The sequence below is a fragment of the Bombina bombina genome, chromosome 5, assembly GCF_027579735.1.
Source record: "Bombina bombina isolate aBomBom1 chromosome 5, aBomBom1.pri, whole genome shotgun sequence".
NCBI lineage: Eukaryota > Metazoa > Chordata > Amphibia > Anura > Bombinatoridae > Bombina > Bombina bombina.
This window is the reverse complement of record NC_069503.1, coordinates 453,160,938-453,180,241: the sequence shown is the minus strand read 5'-3', so window position 1 is coordinate 453,180,241 and position 19,304 is coordinate 453,160,938. Positions and strand designations below refer to the sequence as shown.

The 19,304-nt window shown below is 37.2% G+C and overlaps 1 protein-coding gene across 2 annotated transcripts in view; it reads right to left on the bottom strand.

Moving 5' to 3' along the window:
• Nucleotides 1–19,304, bottom strand: part of LOC128659377 (maternal DNA replication licensing factor mcm6) — a 232,207-nt gene that overhangs the window by 138,280 nt on the left and 74,623 nt on the right. For both annotated transcript variants that reach the window (XM_053713033.1, XM_053713032.1), the window contains exon 7: nt 11,323–11,473. In XM_053713033.1, the coding sequence (XP_053569008.1) occupies nt 11,323–11,473 (151 nt within the window). The remainder of the gene's footprint in view (nt 1–11,322; nt 11,474–19,304) is intronic.

The following is a 19,304-nucleotide window of genomic DNA, read 5'->3' as shown; positions in this document are numbered from 1 at the left end:
CAAAACGGTAGAATTTAGTAAATGTATGCAAAGAAGACCAAGTTGCTGCTTTGCAAATTCGATCAACTGAAGCTTCATTCTTAAAAGCCCACAAAGTGGAGACTGATCTAGTAGAATGAGCTGTAATTCTCTGAGACAGGGCCTGACCTGACTCCAAATAAGCCTGATGAATCAAAAGCTTTAACCAAGATGCCAAGGAAATGGCAAAAGCTTTCTGATCATTCCTAGAACCAGAAAAGACAACAAATAGACTAGAAGTTTTCCTGAAAACTTTAGTAGCTTCAATATAATATTTCAAAGCTCTTACAGCATCCAAAGAATGTAAGGATCTCTCCAAAGAATTCTTAGGATTCGGACACAAAGAAGGAACAACAATTTTTCTATTAATGTTGTTAAAATTCACAACCTTAGGTAGAAATTTAAATGAAGTCCACAAAACTTCCTTATCCTGATGGAAAAAATCAGAAAAGGAGATTCACAAGAAAGAGCAGATAATTCAGAAACTCTTCTAGCAGAAGAGATGGCCAAAAGGAACAACACTTTCCAAGAAAGTAGATTAATGTCCAAAGAATGCATAGGCTCAAAAGGAAGAGCCTGTAAGGCCTTCAAAACCAAATTAAGACTCCAAGGAGGAGAGATTGATTTAATGACAGTCTTGATATGGACCAAAGCCTGTACAAAACCATGAAAATCAGGAAGCTTAGCAATCTTTCTGTGAAATAAAACAGAAAGAGCAGAGATTTGTCCCTTGAAGGAACTTGCAGACAAACCTTTATCAAAAACCATCCTGAAGAAACTAAAATTCTAGGAATTCTAAGAGAACGCCAGGAGAATTTATGAAAAGAACACCATGAAATAAATCTTCCAAACTCAATAAATCTTCCTAGAAATAGATTTATGAACCTGTAACATAGTATTAATCACTGAGTCAGAGAAATCTCTATGACTAAGCACTAGGCATTCAATTTCCATACCTTCAAATTTAAGGATTTGAGATCCTGAAAGAAAAACCTTGAGACAGAAGGTCTGGCCTGAATGGAAGTGGTCAAGGTTGGCAACTGGACATCCGGACAAGAATCGCATACCAAAACCTGTGAGGCCATGCAGGAGCTACCAGAAACACAAACAATTGTTCCATTATGATATTGGAAATTACTCTTGGAAGAAGAACAAGAGGCAGGAAGATATAAGCAGGTTGGTAACACCAAGGAACTGCTAACGCATCCACTGCCTCCGCCTGAGGATCCCTGGACCTGGACAGGTACCTGGGAAGTTTCTTGTTTAGATGAGAAGCTATCAGATCTATTTCTGGAAAACCCCACATCTGAACAATCTGAGAAAACACATCTGGATGGAGCGACCACTCCCCCGGATGTCAAGTCTGACGGCTGAGATTATCCACTTCCCAATTATCTACACCTGGGATATGTACTGCAGAAGTTAGACAGGAGCTGGATTCCGGCCAAGAAAGTATCCAAGATACTTCTTTCATAGTTAGGGGACTGACTTCCACCTTGATGATTGACATATGCCACAGTTGTGGTATTGTCTGTTTGAAAACAAATGAATGGTTTTCTCTTCAACAGAGGCCAAACCGGAAGAGCCCTGAAAATAGCATAGAGTTCTAAAATATTGATTGGTAATCTTGCCTCTTGAGATTTCCAAACCCCTTGTGCTGTCAGAGATCCCCAGACAGCTCCCCAACCTGAAAGACTTGCATCTGTTGTGATCACAGTCCAGGTTGGAGGAACAAAAGAAGCCCCTTTAACTATACAATGGCGATCTAACCACCAAGTCAGACATTGGGATTTAAGGATATTGTGATATCTTTGTATAATCCCTGCACCATTGATTCAGCATACAAAGCTGGAGAGGTCTCATATGAAAATGAGCAAAGGGGATTGCATCTGATGCTGCAGTCATGAGACCTAAAACTTCCATGCACATAGCTACTGAAGGGAATGATTGAGACTGAAGCTTCCGACAAGCTGAAACCAATTTTAATTGCCTGTCAGAGACAGAGTCAAGGTCACTGAATCTATCTGGAAACCTAAAAAGGTGACCCTTGTCTGAGGAATCAAGGAACTTTTTTGGTAAATTGATCCTCCAACCATGTCTTTGAAGAAACAACACTAGTTGATTTGTGTGAGATTCTGCAGAATGTAAAGACTGAGCTAGTACCAAGATATTGTCCAAATAAAGAAACACCGCAATACCTCGTTCTCTGATTACAGAGAGTAGGGCACCAAGAACCTTTGAAAAAATTCTTGGAGCTGTAGCTAGGCCAAATGGAAGAGCGACAAATTGGTAATGCTGGTCTAGAAAAGAGAATCTCAGAAACTGATAGATGTCTGGATGAATTGGAATATGAAGATATGCATCCTGTAAGTCTATCATGAACATATAATGCCCTTGCTGAACAAAAGGCAGAATAGTCCATATAGTCACCATTTTGAAAGTTGGCACTCTTACATAATTCAAAATTTTCAGATCCAGAACTGGCCTGATTGAATTTTCTTTCTTTGGGACAATGAATAGATTTGAATGAAACGCCAGACCCTGTTCCTGAAACGGAACTGGTATGATCACCCCTGAAAGCTCCAGGTCTGAAACACACTTCAGAAAAGCCTGAGCCTTTACTGGATTTTCTGGGATGTGTGAGAAAAAAAATCTTCTCACAGGAGGTCTTACTCTGAATCCTATTCAGTACCCTTGAGCCAATACTCTGAATTCATTTATTTTGGATACAATTTTAATCTGCCCCTACCAGCTGAGCTGGTTTGAGGGCCACACCTTCATATAGACTTGGGGGCTGGCTTTGGTTTCTTAAACGGCTTGGATTTACTCCAACTTTAAGATGGCTTCCAATTGGAACCAGATTCTTTGGGGGAGGGATTGGGTTTCTGTTCCTTATTTTGTGGAAATGAACGAAGACGGTTAGAAGCTTTAGATTAACCCTTAGGTCTTTTAACCTGAGACAAAAAACTCTCTTCCCCCCAGTGACAGTTTAAATAATAGAATCCAACTGAGAACCAAATAAATTATTACCTTGGAAAGAAAGAGATCGTAATCTAGACTTTGATACCATGTCAGCATTCCAATATTTGAGCCACAAAGCTCTTCTAGCTAAAATAGCTAAAGACATAGATTTAACATCAATTTTGATGATATCAAAAATGGCATCACAGATAAAATGATTAGCATGTTGAAGCAAGCGAACAATGCTAGACAAATCAGGATCTATTTCCTAAAAGATAAAGAGAACAAGAGGGGCGCCTCATGTGCATATCAATATGCTATATAGTGATGTAAATCAAGTAAGCCAAGTGGGTACTCACATGCGACTATAGAACACTTATGTACTGGTAGGTGCAGACTGGAGTCTTAGGGTGTACCAGCTAACCCTTTCAGTAGAACCAGATGATCTCACAATGAAGCAATTAGTTAGGCTGCTCTCCTCCTCATAGACAAACCCAGAGCGGTATGGATAATAATAAAGAACAAGAGGGGCACCTCATGTGTGCATCCATATATCCATATATGTGATATCAAAGAAAAAAAGCCAAATGGGTACTCACAATTGGCCCAAGTACACTTATGTACAAGTAGGAGCTGGCTGGTATCTTCAGGTGTACCAGCTAAACCTCTCCAGGTGCAGAGTAGATATTGTGACAAAGATCCCCCTGCACTATGTGCTGATTGATAGTCAGAAGCAGCGTGTAAAACTGCTATAGAAGGTAATGAACCAAAGCTTGCACAAGGTGATGGTTTAAGTCAGAGTGTTGAATGTTGGGATTTAAGTATATTAACTGTCATATCTGAATATAATCCCTGCACTATTGGTTCAACATGCAAAGCTGTAGAGGTCTCATATGAAAACGAGCAAAGGGCGTTGTGTTGATTCTGCAGTAATGAGACCTAAAACTTCCATGCACATAGCCACTGAAGGGAATGATTGAGACTGAAGGTCTCAATCATTCAATCAAGCTGAAACCAATATAAATTGTCTCTTGTCTGTTAGGGACAGAGTCATGGACACTGAATCTATCTGGAAACCGAAAATGGTGACCTTTGAGGAATTAAGAAACTCTTTTGTAAATTGGTCCTGCAACCATGTCTTTGAAGAATCCACACAAGTTGTTTTGTTTGAGATTCAGCTAAATGAAAAGATTTAGCTAGTACCAAGATATTGTCCAAATAAGGAAGCACTGCAATACCCTGCTCTCTGATTACAGATAAAAATGCACCGAGAACCTTTGAAAAGATTCTCAGAGCTTTCTCTAAGCCAAACGGAAGAGCGACAAATTAGTTATGCTTTTCTAGAAAGGAGAATCTCAGAAACCAATAGTGGTTTGGATGAATCAGAATGTGAAGATAAGTGTCCTGTAAGTCTATTGTGGACATGAAATGACCTTGCTGAACAAAAGGCAAAATAGTCCTTATAGTCACCATCTTGAAAGTTGGGACTCTTACGAATGATTTAACGTTTTCAGATCCAGAATTAGTCTGAATGAATCTTCCTTCTTTGGGATAATGAACAAATTTGAATAAAACCCCAAACCCTGTTCCTGTAGAGTATCTGGAACAATCACCCCTGAAAGCTCGAGATCTGAAACACACTTCAAAAAAGCTTGAGCCTTCACAAAGTTTGTTGGAACATGGGAAAAAGCATCTTCCCATCTTTTTCCGAAAACTATTCAATACCCATGAGAAGCAATATCCTGAATCCATCGATTTTGGACAGAATCTGCCCAAATGTCTTGAAAGAATTTCAAACTGCCCCCCCCCCACACCAGCAAAGAACGAATATATTCAATCTTAAAAAGAAAGGTAGATTTATCACTTTAAGTGTCTGAAGTAGGATCCTCAGAGCCAGAGAAATCCTCATCAGCAGAAAAAAACTTCAGTATGCTGTTGATCAATGCAAACTTCATCAGATTTATGAGAAGTTAGTCGAGACCTTTTAAGTTTATTTGAAGGTGGAATAGCAGTCATAGCCTTCTCCATGGCTGCAGCAATATAATCTTATATCTACAGGAATATCATGAACATTAGACTGTGAAGGTTTAACAGTAGATGTATTTGTACTTATAGAAACATTATCAGCATTAATTAATTTCTCATAAGTGTCACATATTTGAGCTTTAGAAGGAAGATCAGCTAATTTACAACATACACACTTAGCTTTGGTAGATTTGTTTTCAGGCAACTTGGTTCCTACAGTAATATCAGGGGCAGACCTCTTGCAAAATCTAGCAAAAATAAAAAATAAATTTAAACAAAATATCCAATTTCCTTAAAATAGTTTCAAGAATGGGGGAAAAAAAGGCTTATGAAAAATATTAATATGTAAACAAAAGCAAACATTATGGCCCTCTGTAACAAATGACAGCAGAGAGCAAAAAAGGGAGACACAATAAAAAAAATGTTGGCGCCAACAAAGATGACGCAAATGCAGAGAGAAAAAACTTTTGGCGCCAAAGTTAACAGGAAATTACACGATTTACATCATAACAGGCACGTCTTTGCGCCAAAAAGAAATAGTGACTCGCATCACAACAAATGCAACCTCTGCGCTAAAAATATTTGCGTCAAGAATGATGCAATAAATAAAAGCATTTTACGTAATCGCGGGCCTGATTTGCCAGTGAAAGTTTGAAAAAATAACAGACCAAAGTTACAACTAGCTGGAACCCCAGGTAAGAAAAAAAAAATTACAAAATTTCTCCAAAAACATAAATTCCATGCTGAAACTTAGACTGCAAAGGGAAATAAACATAGACCTGCCTCATGGAAAATATATGCAATATATATTAAAACTTTAAAATATAAAGTGACAAACATAGCTTAGTGTGTCTTAAAAAGATATATACTTACCTGAAGACACCCATCCACATATAACAGACAGCCAAACCAGTACTGAAACATATCAGCTGAGGTAATGGTAGAGGAGTATAATGTCTATCTGTAAAGGGAGGTGGCAGATGAATCCCCACGAATGAATTTACAGAGAGCCTTGGTATAAATTTCCCATAGGTGAAAACATGGCATCATCAGGCAATACTCCCTTCACATCCCGCAGACAAACACTGTACTTTGAGAGGGATTGTGCTTCAAAATGCATAGAAGCGCCTTTCACAGAAGGAATCAAGCACAACTTGCTTCACCATCCTCCAACAAACAGAGACAAAGTTTGTAAAACTGATGTATGAGTGAGGTGAAAGGTGTATTTATCAGCATTCTGAGGTTTGAGAAACTTTGCCCCCTCCTGGTAGGAATGTATATCCCATACATCACTAGCTCATTGACTCTTGCCACTTACATGAAAGAAATAAGCGTTCTGTCATTGAATTCCCAATAGTATGCGACCATTTATGTGTATACCATATGAGAATATTTTTGATACTTTGATACATTTAAGAACAGTGGCAAATTAATTGTATCAAGTAACATTTTGTTAATGGAACCATTTGATATTGCAATTATATGATCTAATAAGACTGTTTGTAATAATATTGTAAAATATGTTTTTTTTTTTATTAATGACACCCTGTAAAATGGTTCCAAGAGACGCCATTTTGGATTACAAAAATACAAAGAAAAAAAGGCTAAATGCTCACTTTAGCGTGACTCTGTTATGGCTCTTTATATATTCCAGCAGTTGCTATGATTCTCGGTTGGATATCACTTGATATTTGTATCCAATAAATGGCACTCTACAGGGTTACGTCACAACCCGGAAAAAGCTCCGAGCCACCACGAGAGTGGAGTGAAACGCGTATAGCGACGCGTTGGTTTGTCGCTACTAAGCTCTGTCTGGGGATTGCCTTTTTTTACAGTTACCATCTGTGGCTTCTCTACACTATCTGGACAAGGACGTTGATTGTGGATATTGCAAGTATATATGTGACCTGTGGCGCTGGAGACATCTATGGCTGCGGTCCATTATTTTCTATCTGGAAGTGCAATCCCTATGGTTCCGTGAGTGTATTATTAATCTGCCTTTAGTGAGGGTATCTGGCTTTGACCGTCCAAGGATTTAACAGGTTGTTTGAAGAACGTACAATTGTTTTTACACCTGGCTTGCTTTAAGGGATACTGAACCAAATTTTTTCTTTTGGGATTCAGATAGAGCATGCAATTTTAAGCAACTTTCTAATTTACTCCTATTATCAAATTGTCTTCATTCTCTTGGTATCTTTATTTGAAATGCAAGAATGTAAGTTTAGATACTGGCCCATTTTTGGTGAACAACCTGGATTGTTCTTGCCGATTGGTGGATACATTCATCCACCAATAAACAAGTGCTTTCCATGGCCTGAACCAAAAAATAGCTTAGATGCCTTATTTTTCAAATAAAGAAAGCAAGAGAATAAAGAAAAATTTGTAATAGGAGTAAATTAGAAAGTTGCATAAAATTGCATGCTTTATCTGAATCACAAAAGAAAAAAAATTGGGTTCAGTGTCCCTTTAATGCTTATGCACTTAGACAATGCAGAAAAGCATTTTTCCCATTCAGCTTATACTGGATAACTATTCTGGCATTAACTGCTATGCTTGGCTTATGTGGTGCACCACAAGTTTATCCTACTAACCGTATTATTCCCTTGTGCTGACATAATGTGGAGGACCCCGAACTCTAATGATTTTAACGTTCATATTAATTGTATTACTAATACATGTTATATATTTTGTGCATAAATCTTTTATAGCTGCATTTTTTTCTAACTTAGATATAGATTTATAGGTGTTAATTACCTAAACTTTTAGACCTCACTTATTTGGCGAGATCTACTCTTCTTTACTGTGTATATATAGATTTAATAAACATCTCTTTACTGAAAAAATAAATCCGTACCCTACAAGAACCCAATACTGGCTTTTTTTTTATGCACTTAAAATTGAAATAAACAGGAAGCAATAATTTAAGCCAATGCAAAGGCTGCCTGAGAAGAAGTGGAAACCTCAAAAAAGTAGAATTTAGTAAAAGTATGCAAAGAAAATCAAGTAGCTGCCTTACAAATTTGGTTAACTGAAGCCTCAATCTTGTAAGCTAAAGAAGTGGCAACTGAGCTTGTAGAATAATAAGCAGTAATCAGTTTATGTGGAGGCTGACGTGCTTCGAAGTAAGCCTTATGATTCGAAAGATTCAACCAAGAGGCCAAAGAAACAGCAGAAAACGTTCTGCCCTTTACTAGAACCAGAAAAGTTAGGCAAAACTAAATTGTGTGCCAAAAATCTGATGTGCACAAAGTATTTAAAGGGGAATAATAAAGTTTCTGTCCCAAGTCTATATTAAAATTATATATAATCATATCATTTTAATTACCCAAACTAGGCTACAGAGTGTCATACATACAAATATGTTATGTATCAATAGACACTCAACTACCAGTAAACAACTAAAAGAAACTCAAACCAGTACTGAAACATTTCAGCAGAGGTAATGGAATATGAGAAAATTGTAGTTCCATAGGAAGAGGCAAAAGTTAAGTCCCTGCAACTGCTATGGAAACTTAGTGGCTCTCTCACATCATGGGAAATGTTGTCACTAACCATATATATATATCCCACTGCTCCAGTGTAGGCAAACACAAGATCTAAGAACCTGTAAGGTGGGAAGGGTTTAATAGTGCTCTTGGGGTTTGGGAATATTTGCCGCCTCCTAGTGGTAAGGAAGAGTAAATGCCAGGAATAATGGATCAGGCTCTAACCCCCTGTATGAAGGAAAGATTCATATAAAAAAAAAAAAAAAAAGAATGCCCAAATGTAGAGGTGCGGCCATTTTATTTATAGTCTCAGCAACCATCAGTGCTAAGTATAATAATGATATAACATTTTTTGTCCAATTCAGTTTGCTATTAAGTAGGCAGGAAAAGGAATATATTACAATACATATATATTACAATACATATATATTACAAAAGCACAACAATCTGGCAAGCTAAAGTAGTAAAATATGGACCAATATAATGTTTGCCATTCAGTTTGAGAGAAAAAAAAATGTGAGATAGAGAGCAGGCACTTGAGATATAAAGCTTGCACAAGAGAGTGTGTGATATAGCCTGCTTGGTTTCCCTGCTTTAAAAATAAGAGAGAGAGATGCCTGCTTGCAGTGCATAATATTTTACGGCTGACAAAAAATTATTATTTTCACTGTAGTGAAATCAAATAGCCGAGTGCTGAAGAACACTTTAAGGCAAAGCACTTTTTATTTTATTAGAAAGAAAAAGAAAAAAAAAATTTAAAAGCAATTTAATTTAACTTGGTTTAGTTTGCTTTAGTTTAAAAAAAATACCTTTAAAAACTGTACTAGTGTTAAAGCTTTACAATATATACACAATGAGGAAAAACGAAAATCTTTTTCCAAGCCTAGGCGGCACCACAAGTAACACCAACGATGATATAATATAAGTAGCAAATATACCAATCTAAAAGTGTTAAATGTATCTATATACTGTACTACATAAAGTTTAAATATTAATGTATCAATACACCATACAAAGTAAAGATTTCAAAAGCAATATAGAAAACAGTCCCAGCAGTGGAAAATAATTGAATCCTTCAATATGACCAAGGAGCTGCACTCTTCTTTTATCCTCCTTCACAGTCAAAAGTTGTATCAAAGTCTAAAAAGAAAAGCAAAACGAGGTGCATCCTTGTGCAGATCAATGCTATGAAGCTGGCGGTAAGAGCCAATTCTCTCCCCAATGTGTACGAAATACTAATAAAGGTTACAGCACTACGTTGTGCTGATAGAAGCAGGCAGAGATCTCACAGTGCCTCTGCTCACTGATTCAAGGCAACTGGAAACCTGGTAATCTTCCTTGGAAACTTTAAAAGCTTATATTAAAAAAAAACAAAAAAAAACATATGAAGTGCTGATATCGCTACATGTTTCTCAGCCCTTGGGAAGTTTCATCAGGCATATCAATGCATCAAAACCTGAGTATTTAAAAAGGAATTAGCACAATCAGGTGGTACATAGTCTAACAAAGGCAATCAGAACACAGTATCAACACTTTATATGTTTTTTTTATATAAACTTCTTAAAGTTAATAAATATTTTGATTACATTCTGAAAAAAAAAAGCCACAAATGTTAAACATTTGCAGTTGTTATACTCGTTAATGCAACTTCAATATCAAGGGGTAATCTAAATCCCTCTAAAATAGAAGCTCTTAATGTATTGTGGGTTCTTGTGTATATTTCCTCACCCCATCAACTTATTTATTTGAACTTGGTGTCAGGTGTTTAAATGATGATATCTAAAATGGTTATTTGACTGTCTTAGGCCAATGTTTCTCAACCGCAGTCCTCAAGTACCCCCAACAGACCAGGTTTTCATTATAGCTGAACTAAAGCACAGGTGAAATAGCCAGCTGACAAGTAACCATGGTTACTAAACTGCTCTAACCCATCAGCTGATTATTTCAACTGTGCTTAAGATCAGCTGTAATGAAAAGCTGGCCTGTTATGAGTACTTGAGGACCGCAGTTGAGAAATACCGTCTTAGAGGTCTACTCTTTTATTAAGAAAATATTGTCTGTATGTTATGGTGAAGGAAGGAAACTAAATATGGTGGAACCAGAATTGGAATTTTGTTCAATATCTTTTTCTAATTATTCTAAAATACAGGAATAAATTCAAATGCAGGTTATCATTTGTTGTTCAACATCAACACCCTTTACATGTACCAAGTAAGTTAAAGAAAATTAATCTCTATAAATCGACAATATAATAGAAAATTACATACATACATCCCATTTGTCCTACTTCCTGGATTAAAGGGACAGTCTACACCAGAATTTTTATGGTTTAAAAAGATTGTCCTTTTATTCCCCATTCCCCAGTTTTGCATAACCAACATAGTTATATTAATTTACTTTTTACCTCTGTGATTACCTTGTTTCTAAGGCTTTGCAGACTGCCCCTTTATCTTAGTGCTTGTGACTGACATGCAGTTTAGCCAATCAGTGCTGACTCCTTAACTCCACGGGACTGAGCATAATGTTATCTATATGACACACAAACTAGCACTGTCTAACTGAAAAACTTTCAAAATGCTCTGAGCTAAGAGGCGGTTTTCAATGGTTTAGAAATCAGTTTGAGCCTAGCTAGGTTTAGCTTTTCAAAAATGCCACCAAGGAAACAAAGCAAATTTGATAAAAGTAAATTGAAAAGTTGTTTAAAATTGCATACCCTATCTGAATCATAAAAGTTTAATTTTGACCAGACTGTCCCTTTAAGCTTACATTGAGGATTTATAAAAAAACGCCCCTTTTGAAGCTTGTATAATTAAAAATGTAAATGCTTGCTTACCATGTATAGTGGGAAAAAGGCTACTACATAGGTTGTGGTAAAGATTTTTGTCTTGACTCATTTCAAATACTTTTTCCCACTCTTTCACGGTCATTTGATTCTTTATACTTTCAGCGGTTTGATCTTCATCCCTCAAATCCTTTCCCCCAAACTGAAAAAAATAATATATATAGTTAGATTTTCAAATTAAAATATACCACATCATATTATAGCCTCTGCAGACTTCCCCCTTATTTCAGTTCTTTTGACAGACTTGCCTTTTAGCTAATCAGTGGTGACTCCTAGGTAACTTCATGTGCGTGAGCTCAATGTTATCTATATGGAACACATTAACACTCTAGTTGTGAAAAAATGTCATAATGCATTCAGATAAGAGGCATCCATCAAGGGCTAAGAAATTAGCATATGAGCCTCCTAGTTTTAACTTTCTACTAAGAATACCAAAAGAAGAGCCCTGCCCATAGACCACCAAGGCATTCCCACAAACCGGGTATGCCCACAAACTGCACTGGAATGCCCACCAACCACCCAAATACTCCCATATTCCTGCCAACTAACCACCAGTGACTCCATCTCCTCCCAAAACAGCCCCACCCACAAAACAGCAACAACCCTCCCTCAACCTCCCAAATTCCTAATTGTAATGAGAACAGAAAGCTCGTATGCTTTGCCTCATTGCAAAAAGTTGTCCATAGGCAAATAATGTACTTATATGACAATGATATATTTTAAAACTTAATAAAAACATAATTTATGTAAGAACTTACCTGATAAATTCATTTCTTTCATATTAGAAAGAGTCCATGAGCTAGTGACGTATGGGATATACATTCCTACCAGGAGGGGCAAAGTTTCCCAAACCTCAAAATGCCTATAAATACACCCCTCACCACACCCACAATTCAGTTTAACGAATAGCCAAGAAGTGGGGTGATAAAAAAGTGCGAAAGCATATTAAATAAGGAATTGGAATAATTGTGCTTTATACAAAAATCATAACCACCACATAAAAAGGGTGGGCCTCATGGACTCTTGCTAATATGAAAGAAATGAATTTATCAGGTAAGTTCTTACATAAATTATGTTTTCTTTCATGTAATTAGCAAGAGCCCATGAGCTAGTGACGTATGGAATAGTGATTACCCAAGATGTGGATCTTTCCACGCAAGAGTCACTAGAGAGGGAGGGATAAAGAATAAAGACAGCCAATTCCTGCTGAAAATAATCCACACCCAAAATAAAGTTTAATGAAAAACATAAGCAGAAGATTCAAACTGAAACCGCTGCCTGAAGTACTTTTCTACCAAAAACTGCTTCAGAAGAAGAAAATACATCAAAATGGTAGAATTTAGTAAAAGTATGCAAAGAGGACCAAGTTGCTGCTTTGCAAATCTGATCAATCGAAGCTTCATTCCTAAACGCCCAGGAAGTAGAGACTGACCTAGTAGAATGAGCTGTAATCCTTTGAGGCGGAGTTTTACCCGACTCAACATAGGCAAGATGAATTAAAGATTTCAACCAAGATGCTAAAGAAATGGCAGAAGCTTTCTGGCCTTTTCTAGAACCGGAAAAGATAACAAATAAACTAGAAGTCTTTCGGAAAGACTTAGTAGCTTCAACATAATATTTCAAAGCTCTAACAACATCCAAAGAATGTAACGATTTCTCCTTAGAATTCTTAGGATTAGGACATAATGAAGGAACCACAATTTCTCTACTAATGTTGTTGGAATTCACAACTTTAGGTAAAAATTCAAAAGAAGTTCGCAACACTGCCTTATCCTGATGAAAAATCAGAAAAGGAGACTCACAAGAAAGAGCAGATAATTCAGAAACTCTTCTGGCAGAAGAGATTGCCAAAAGGAACAAAAATTTCCAAGAAAGTAATTTAATGTCCAATGAATGCATAGGTTCAAACGGAGGAGCTTGAAGAGCCCCTAGAACCAAATTCAAACTCCAAGGAGGAGAAATTGACTTAATGACAGGTTTTATACGAACCAAAGCTTGTACAAAACAATGAATATCAGGAAGATTAGCAATCTTTCTGTGAAAAAGAACAGAAAGAGCAGAGATTTGTCCTTTCAAGGAACTTGCGGACAAACCTTTATCTAAACCATCCTGAAGAAACTGTAAAATTCTTGGAATTCTAAAAGAATGCCAAGAAAAATGATGAGAAAGACACCAAGAAATATAAGTCTTCCAGACTCTATAATATATCTCTCTGGATACAGATTTACGAGCCTGTAACATAGTATTAATCACAGAGTCAGAGAAACCTCTTTGACTAAGAATCAAGAGTTCAATCTCCATACCTTTAAATTTAAGGATTTGAGATCCTGATGGAAAAAAGGACCTTGCGACAGAAGGTCTGGTCGTAGCGGAAGAGTCCACGGCTGGCAAGAGGCCATCCGGACAAGATCCGCATACCAAAACCTGTGAGGCCATGCCGGAGCTACCAGCAGAACAAACTAGTATTCCTTCAGAATCTTGGAGATTACTCTTGGAAGAAGAACTAGAGGCGGAAAGATATAAGCAGGATGATACTTCCAAGGAAGTGATAATGCATCCACTGCTTCCGCCTGAGGATCCCGGGATCTGGACAGATACCTGGGAAGTTTCTTGTTTAGATGAGACGCCATCAGATCTATTTCTGGAAGCTCCCATATTTGAACAATCTGAAGAAATACCTCTGGGTGAAGAGACCATTCGCCCGGATGCAACGTTTGGCGACTGAGATAATCCGCTTCCCAATTGTCTATACCTGGGATATGAACCGCAGAGATTAGACAGGAGCTGGATTCCGCCCAAACCAGAATTCGAGATACTTCTTTCATAGCCAGAGGACTGAGTCCCTCCTTGATGATTGATGTATGCCACAGTTGTGACATTGTCTGTCTGAAAACAAATGAACGATTCTCTCTTCAGAAGAGGCCAAGACTGAAGAGCTCTGAAAATTGCACGGAGTTCCAAAATATTGATCGGTAATCTCACCTCCTGGGATTCCCAAACTCCTTGTGCCGTCAGAGATCCCCACACAGCTCCCCAACCTGTGAGACTTGCATCTGTTGAAATTACAGTCCAGGTCGGAAGCACAAAAGAAGCCCCCTGAATTAAACGATGGTGATCTGTCCACCACGTTAGAGAGTGTCGTACAATCGGTTTTAAAGATATTAATTGAGAGATATCTTTGTGTAATCCCTGCACCATTGATTCAGCATACAGAGCTGAAGAGGTCGCATGTGAAAACGAGCAAAGGGGATCGCGTCCGATGCAGCAGACATAAGACCTAGAATTTCCATGCATAAGGCTACCGAAGGGAATGATTGTGACTGAAGGTTTCGACAAGCTGAAATCAATTTTAGACGTCTCTTGTCTGTTAAAGACAGAGTCATGGACACTGAATCTATCTGGAAACCCAGAAAAGTTACCCTTGTCTGAGGAATCAATTAACTTTTTGGTAAATTGATCCTCCAACCATGATCTTGAAGAAACAACACAAGTCGATTCGTATGAGATTCTGCTAAATGTAAAGACTGAGCAAGTACCAAGATATCGTCCAAATAAGGAAATACCACAATACCCTGATTATAGACAGAAGGGCACTGAGAACCTTTGTAAAAATTCTTGGGGCTGTAGCTAGGCCAAACGGCAGAGCCACAAACTGGTAATGCTTGTCCAGAAAAGAGAATCTCAGGAACTGATAATGATCTGGATGAATCGGAATATGCAGATAAGCATCCTGTAAATCTATTGTGGACATATAATGCCCTTGCTGAACAAAAGGCAAGATAGTCCTTACAGTTACCATTTTGAACGTTGGTATCCTTACATAACGATTCAATATTTTTAGATCCAGAACTGGTCTGAAGGAATTCTCCTTCTTTGGTACAATGAAGAGATTTGAATAAAACCCCATCCCCTGTTCCAGAACTGGAACTGGCATAATTACTCCAGCCAACTCTAGATCTGAAACACAATTCAGAAATGCTTGAGCTTTCACTGGATTTACTGGGACACGGGAAAGAAAAAATCTCTTTGCAGGAGGTCTCATCTTGAAACCAATTCTGTACCCTTCTGAAACAATGTTCTGAATCCAAAGATTGTGAACAGAATTGATCCAAATTTCTTTGAAAAAACATAACCTGCCCCCTACCAGCTGAGCTGGAATGAGGGCCGCACCTTCATGTGGACTTAGAAGCAGGCTTTGCCTTTCTAGAAGGCTTGGATTTATTCCAGACTGGAGATGGTTTCCAAACTGAAACTGCTCCTGAGGATGAAGGATCAGGCTTTTGTTCTTTGTTGAAACGAAAGGAACGAAAACGATTATTAGCCCTGTTTTTACCCTTAGATTTTTTATCCTGTGGTAAAAAAGTTCCTTTCCCACCAGTAACAGTTGAGATAATGGAATCCAACTGAGAACCAAATAATTTGTTACCCTGGAAAGAAATGGAAAGTAGAGTTGATTTAGAAGCCATATCAGCATTCCAAGTTTTAAGCCATAAAGCTCTTCTAGCTAAAATAGCTAGAGACATAAACCTGACATCAACTCTGATAATATCAAAAATGGCATCACAGATAAAATTATTAGCATGCTGAAGAAGAAGAATAATATTATGAGAATCATGATCTGTTACTTGTTGTGCTAAAGTCTCCAACCAAAAAGTTGAAGCTGCAGCAACATCAGCCAAAGATATAGCAGGTCTAAGAAGATTACCTGAACACAGATAAGCTTTTCTTAGAAAGGATTCAATTTTCCTATCTAAAGGATCTTTAAACGAAGTACCATCTGACGTAGGAATAGTAGTACGTTTAGCAAGGGTAGAAATAGCCCCATCAACTTTAGGGATTTTGTCCCAAAATTCTAATCTGTCAGACCGCACAGGATATAATTGCTTAAAACGTTTAGAAGGAGTAAATGAATTACCCAATTTATCCCATTCTCTGGAAATTACTTCAGAAATAGCATTAGGAACAGGAAAAACTTCTGGAATAACCACAGGAGATTTAAACACCTTATCTAAACGTTTAGAATTAGTATCAAGAGGACCAGAATCCTCTATTTCTAAAGCAATTAGTACTTCTTTAAGTAAAGAACGAATAAATTCCATTTTAAATAAATATGAAGATTTATCAGCATCAATCTCTGAGACAGAATCCTCTGAACCAGAAGAGTCATCAGAATCCGAATGATGATGTTCATTTAAAAATTCATCTGTAGAGAGAGAAGTTTTAAAAGATTTTTTATGTTTACTAGAAGGAGAAATAACAGACATAGCCTTCTTGATGGATTCAGAAACAAAATCTCTTATGTTATCAGGAACATTCTGCACCTTAGAAGTTGAGGGAACTGCAACAGGCAATGGTACATTACTAAAGGAAATATTATCTGCTTTAACAAGTTTGTCATGACAATTAATACAAACAGCCGGAGGAATAGCTACCAAAAGTTTACAGCAGATACACTTAGCTTTGGTAGTTCCAGCACTAGACAGTGATTTTCCTGAAGTATCTTCTGACTCAGATGCAACGTGAGACATCTTGCAATATGTAAGAGAAAAAACAACATATAAAGCAAAATTGATCAAATTCCTTAAATGACAGTTTCAGGAATGGAAAAAAATGCCAATAAACAAGCTTCTAGTAACCAGAAGCAAAGAAAAAATGAGACTGAAATAATGTGGAGACAAAAGCGACGCCCATATTTTTTGGCGCCAAATAATACGCCCACATTGTTTGGCGCCTAAATGCTTTTTGGCGCCAAAAATGACACCACATCCGGAACGCCGACATTTTTGGCGCAAAAGAACGTCAAAAAATGACGCAACTTCCGGCGACACGTATGACGCCAGAAACAGAAAAGATTTTTTGCGCCAAAAAAGTCCGCGACAAGAATGACGCAATAAAATGAAGCATTTTCAGCCCCCGCGAGCCTAACAGCCCACAGGGAAAAAAAGTCAAATTTTTTAAGGTAAGAAAAATGATTGATTCAAATGCATTATCCCAAATATGAAACTGACTGTCTGAAAATAAGGAATGTTGAACATTCTGAGTCAAGGCAAATAAATGTTTGAATACATATATTTAGAACTTTATAAATAAAGTGCCCAACCATAGCTTAGAGTGTCACAGAAAATAAGATTTACTTACCCCAGGACACTCATCTACATGTTTGTAGAAAGCCAAACCAGTACTGAAACGAAAATCAGCAGAGGTAATGGTATATAAATAAGAGTATATCGTCGATCTGAAAAGGGAGGTAAGAGATGAATCTCTACGACCGATAACAGAGAACCTATGAAATAGACCCCGTAGAAGGAGATCACTGCATTCAAATAGGCAATACTCTCCTCACATCCCTCTGACATTCACTGCACGCTGAGGAAAACCGGGCTCCAACTTGCTGCGGAGCGCATATCAACGTAGAATCTAGCACAAACTTACTTCACCACCTCCATAGGAGGCAAAGTTTGTAAAACTGAATTGTGGGTGTGGTGAGGGGTGTATTTATAGGCATTTTGAGGTTTGGGAAACTTTGCCCCTCCTGGTAGGAATGTATATCCCATACGTCACTAGCTCATGGACTCTTGCTAATTACATGAAAGAAATATAACTTTAAAAACAGAAAATTACTTTTCTTGCTCTTATCTATATAAGAATTCACCAAAATAGCTCAGTCACCAGGCTGATAAACAGGGACATAGACACTGGCTTACAAAGATGAAAGTTCCTACACTGACTACTTCCTTAAAGGGACACTGAATCCAAATCTTTTCGTTCATGATTCAGATAAAGCATGCAATTTTAATCAACTTTCTAATTTACTCCTACTATCAATTTTTCATCATTCTCTTGCTATCTTTATTTGAAAATCATGAATTTAAATCATAGCAGCCAGCCCATTTTCCGTTCAGCACTACGGATAGCGCTTGCTTATTTGAGGCTGACATTTACCCACCAATAAGTAAGCATAAACCAGGGTCTCAACCAAAAATGGATCACATTCCTGCTTTTTAAATAAAGATAACAAGAGAATGATGAAAAATTGATAATATGAGTAAATTAGAAAGTTACTTAAAATTGCATGCTGTATCAGAATCATTAAAGAAAGAATATGGGTTCAGTGTCCCGTTAAGTTCTTAGCATTCTTAAAAGTACCATTAAAACAAACAAAAAAAAAACAAAACAAAAAATCAGAAAACTATACTGTAAAATAGACACTGTTTGTTGGTATATGAGCAAAGAGAAGGCATTTTTTTTTAATTTTCCCTTCTATAGAAACTAAAATCACAGATGTGGAAAAAACAGTACTGAAAAACTAGAGTAGCAATAAAACACAAATACATAAACTCCCACTTCAATATAAATATATGAAAAAGTTAATAGCTCAAAAGACATCTTGATTCTGGATAACAAAGTACTGAGACATGAAAACTTATCAAAACTAAAACCAGGAGGAAGATGTGCTATGTTATGCATATATCCAGAAATGGCACAGCTAAAATAAAGCACTGTTATCTTCCTTAAAAAATACTGTATTTTAGTTACTTCAGCTCTTCTAGTTACAAAAAGCCAGTATACTGACAATTTGCAAAGGAAGGTTTCAGATTGTGATATTCCTTAGTTGTTTATACAGAGTTGGCCAAGTCTGAAGAGCATAAAGGAGATCTTACAAACAAGATAAAGTCTTTACACTGTGGTCTATGTCTTATAGTTAATGACAAAAGTTTTACTTACCCATCTTACAATCTATAATGTTGATAGACTTTCATGGTTGGAGATGAACACATAAGAAAAATCATCATTTACTGAATTTTCCTTTATATTTTAGACTAGATTTTCAAAAAGGAAGCATGTTGTAAGCATCGCCTAAACTGCCATCTCAGCTAGAGTTTATATTGTTCACAACTCCTATAGAGCCTAGACAGTGGGGCATTAACGAACAGCTTACATCTTAGTAATAGTAGCTTAAAGGGACAGTCTAC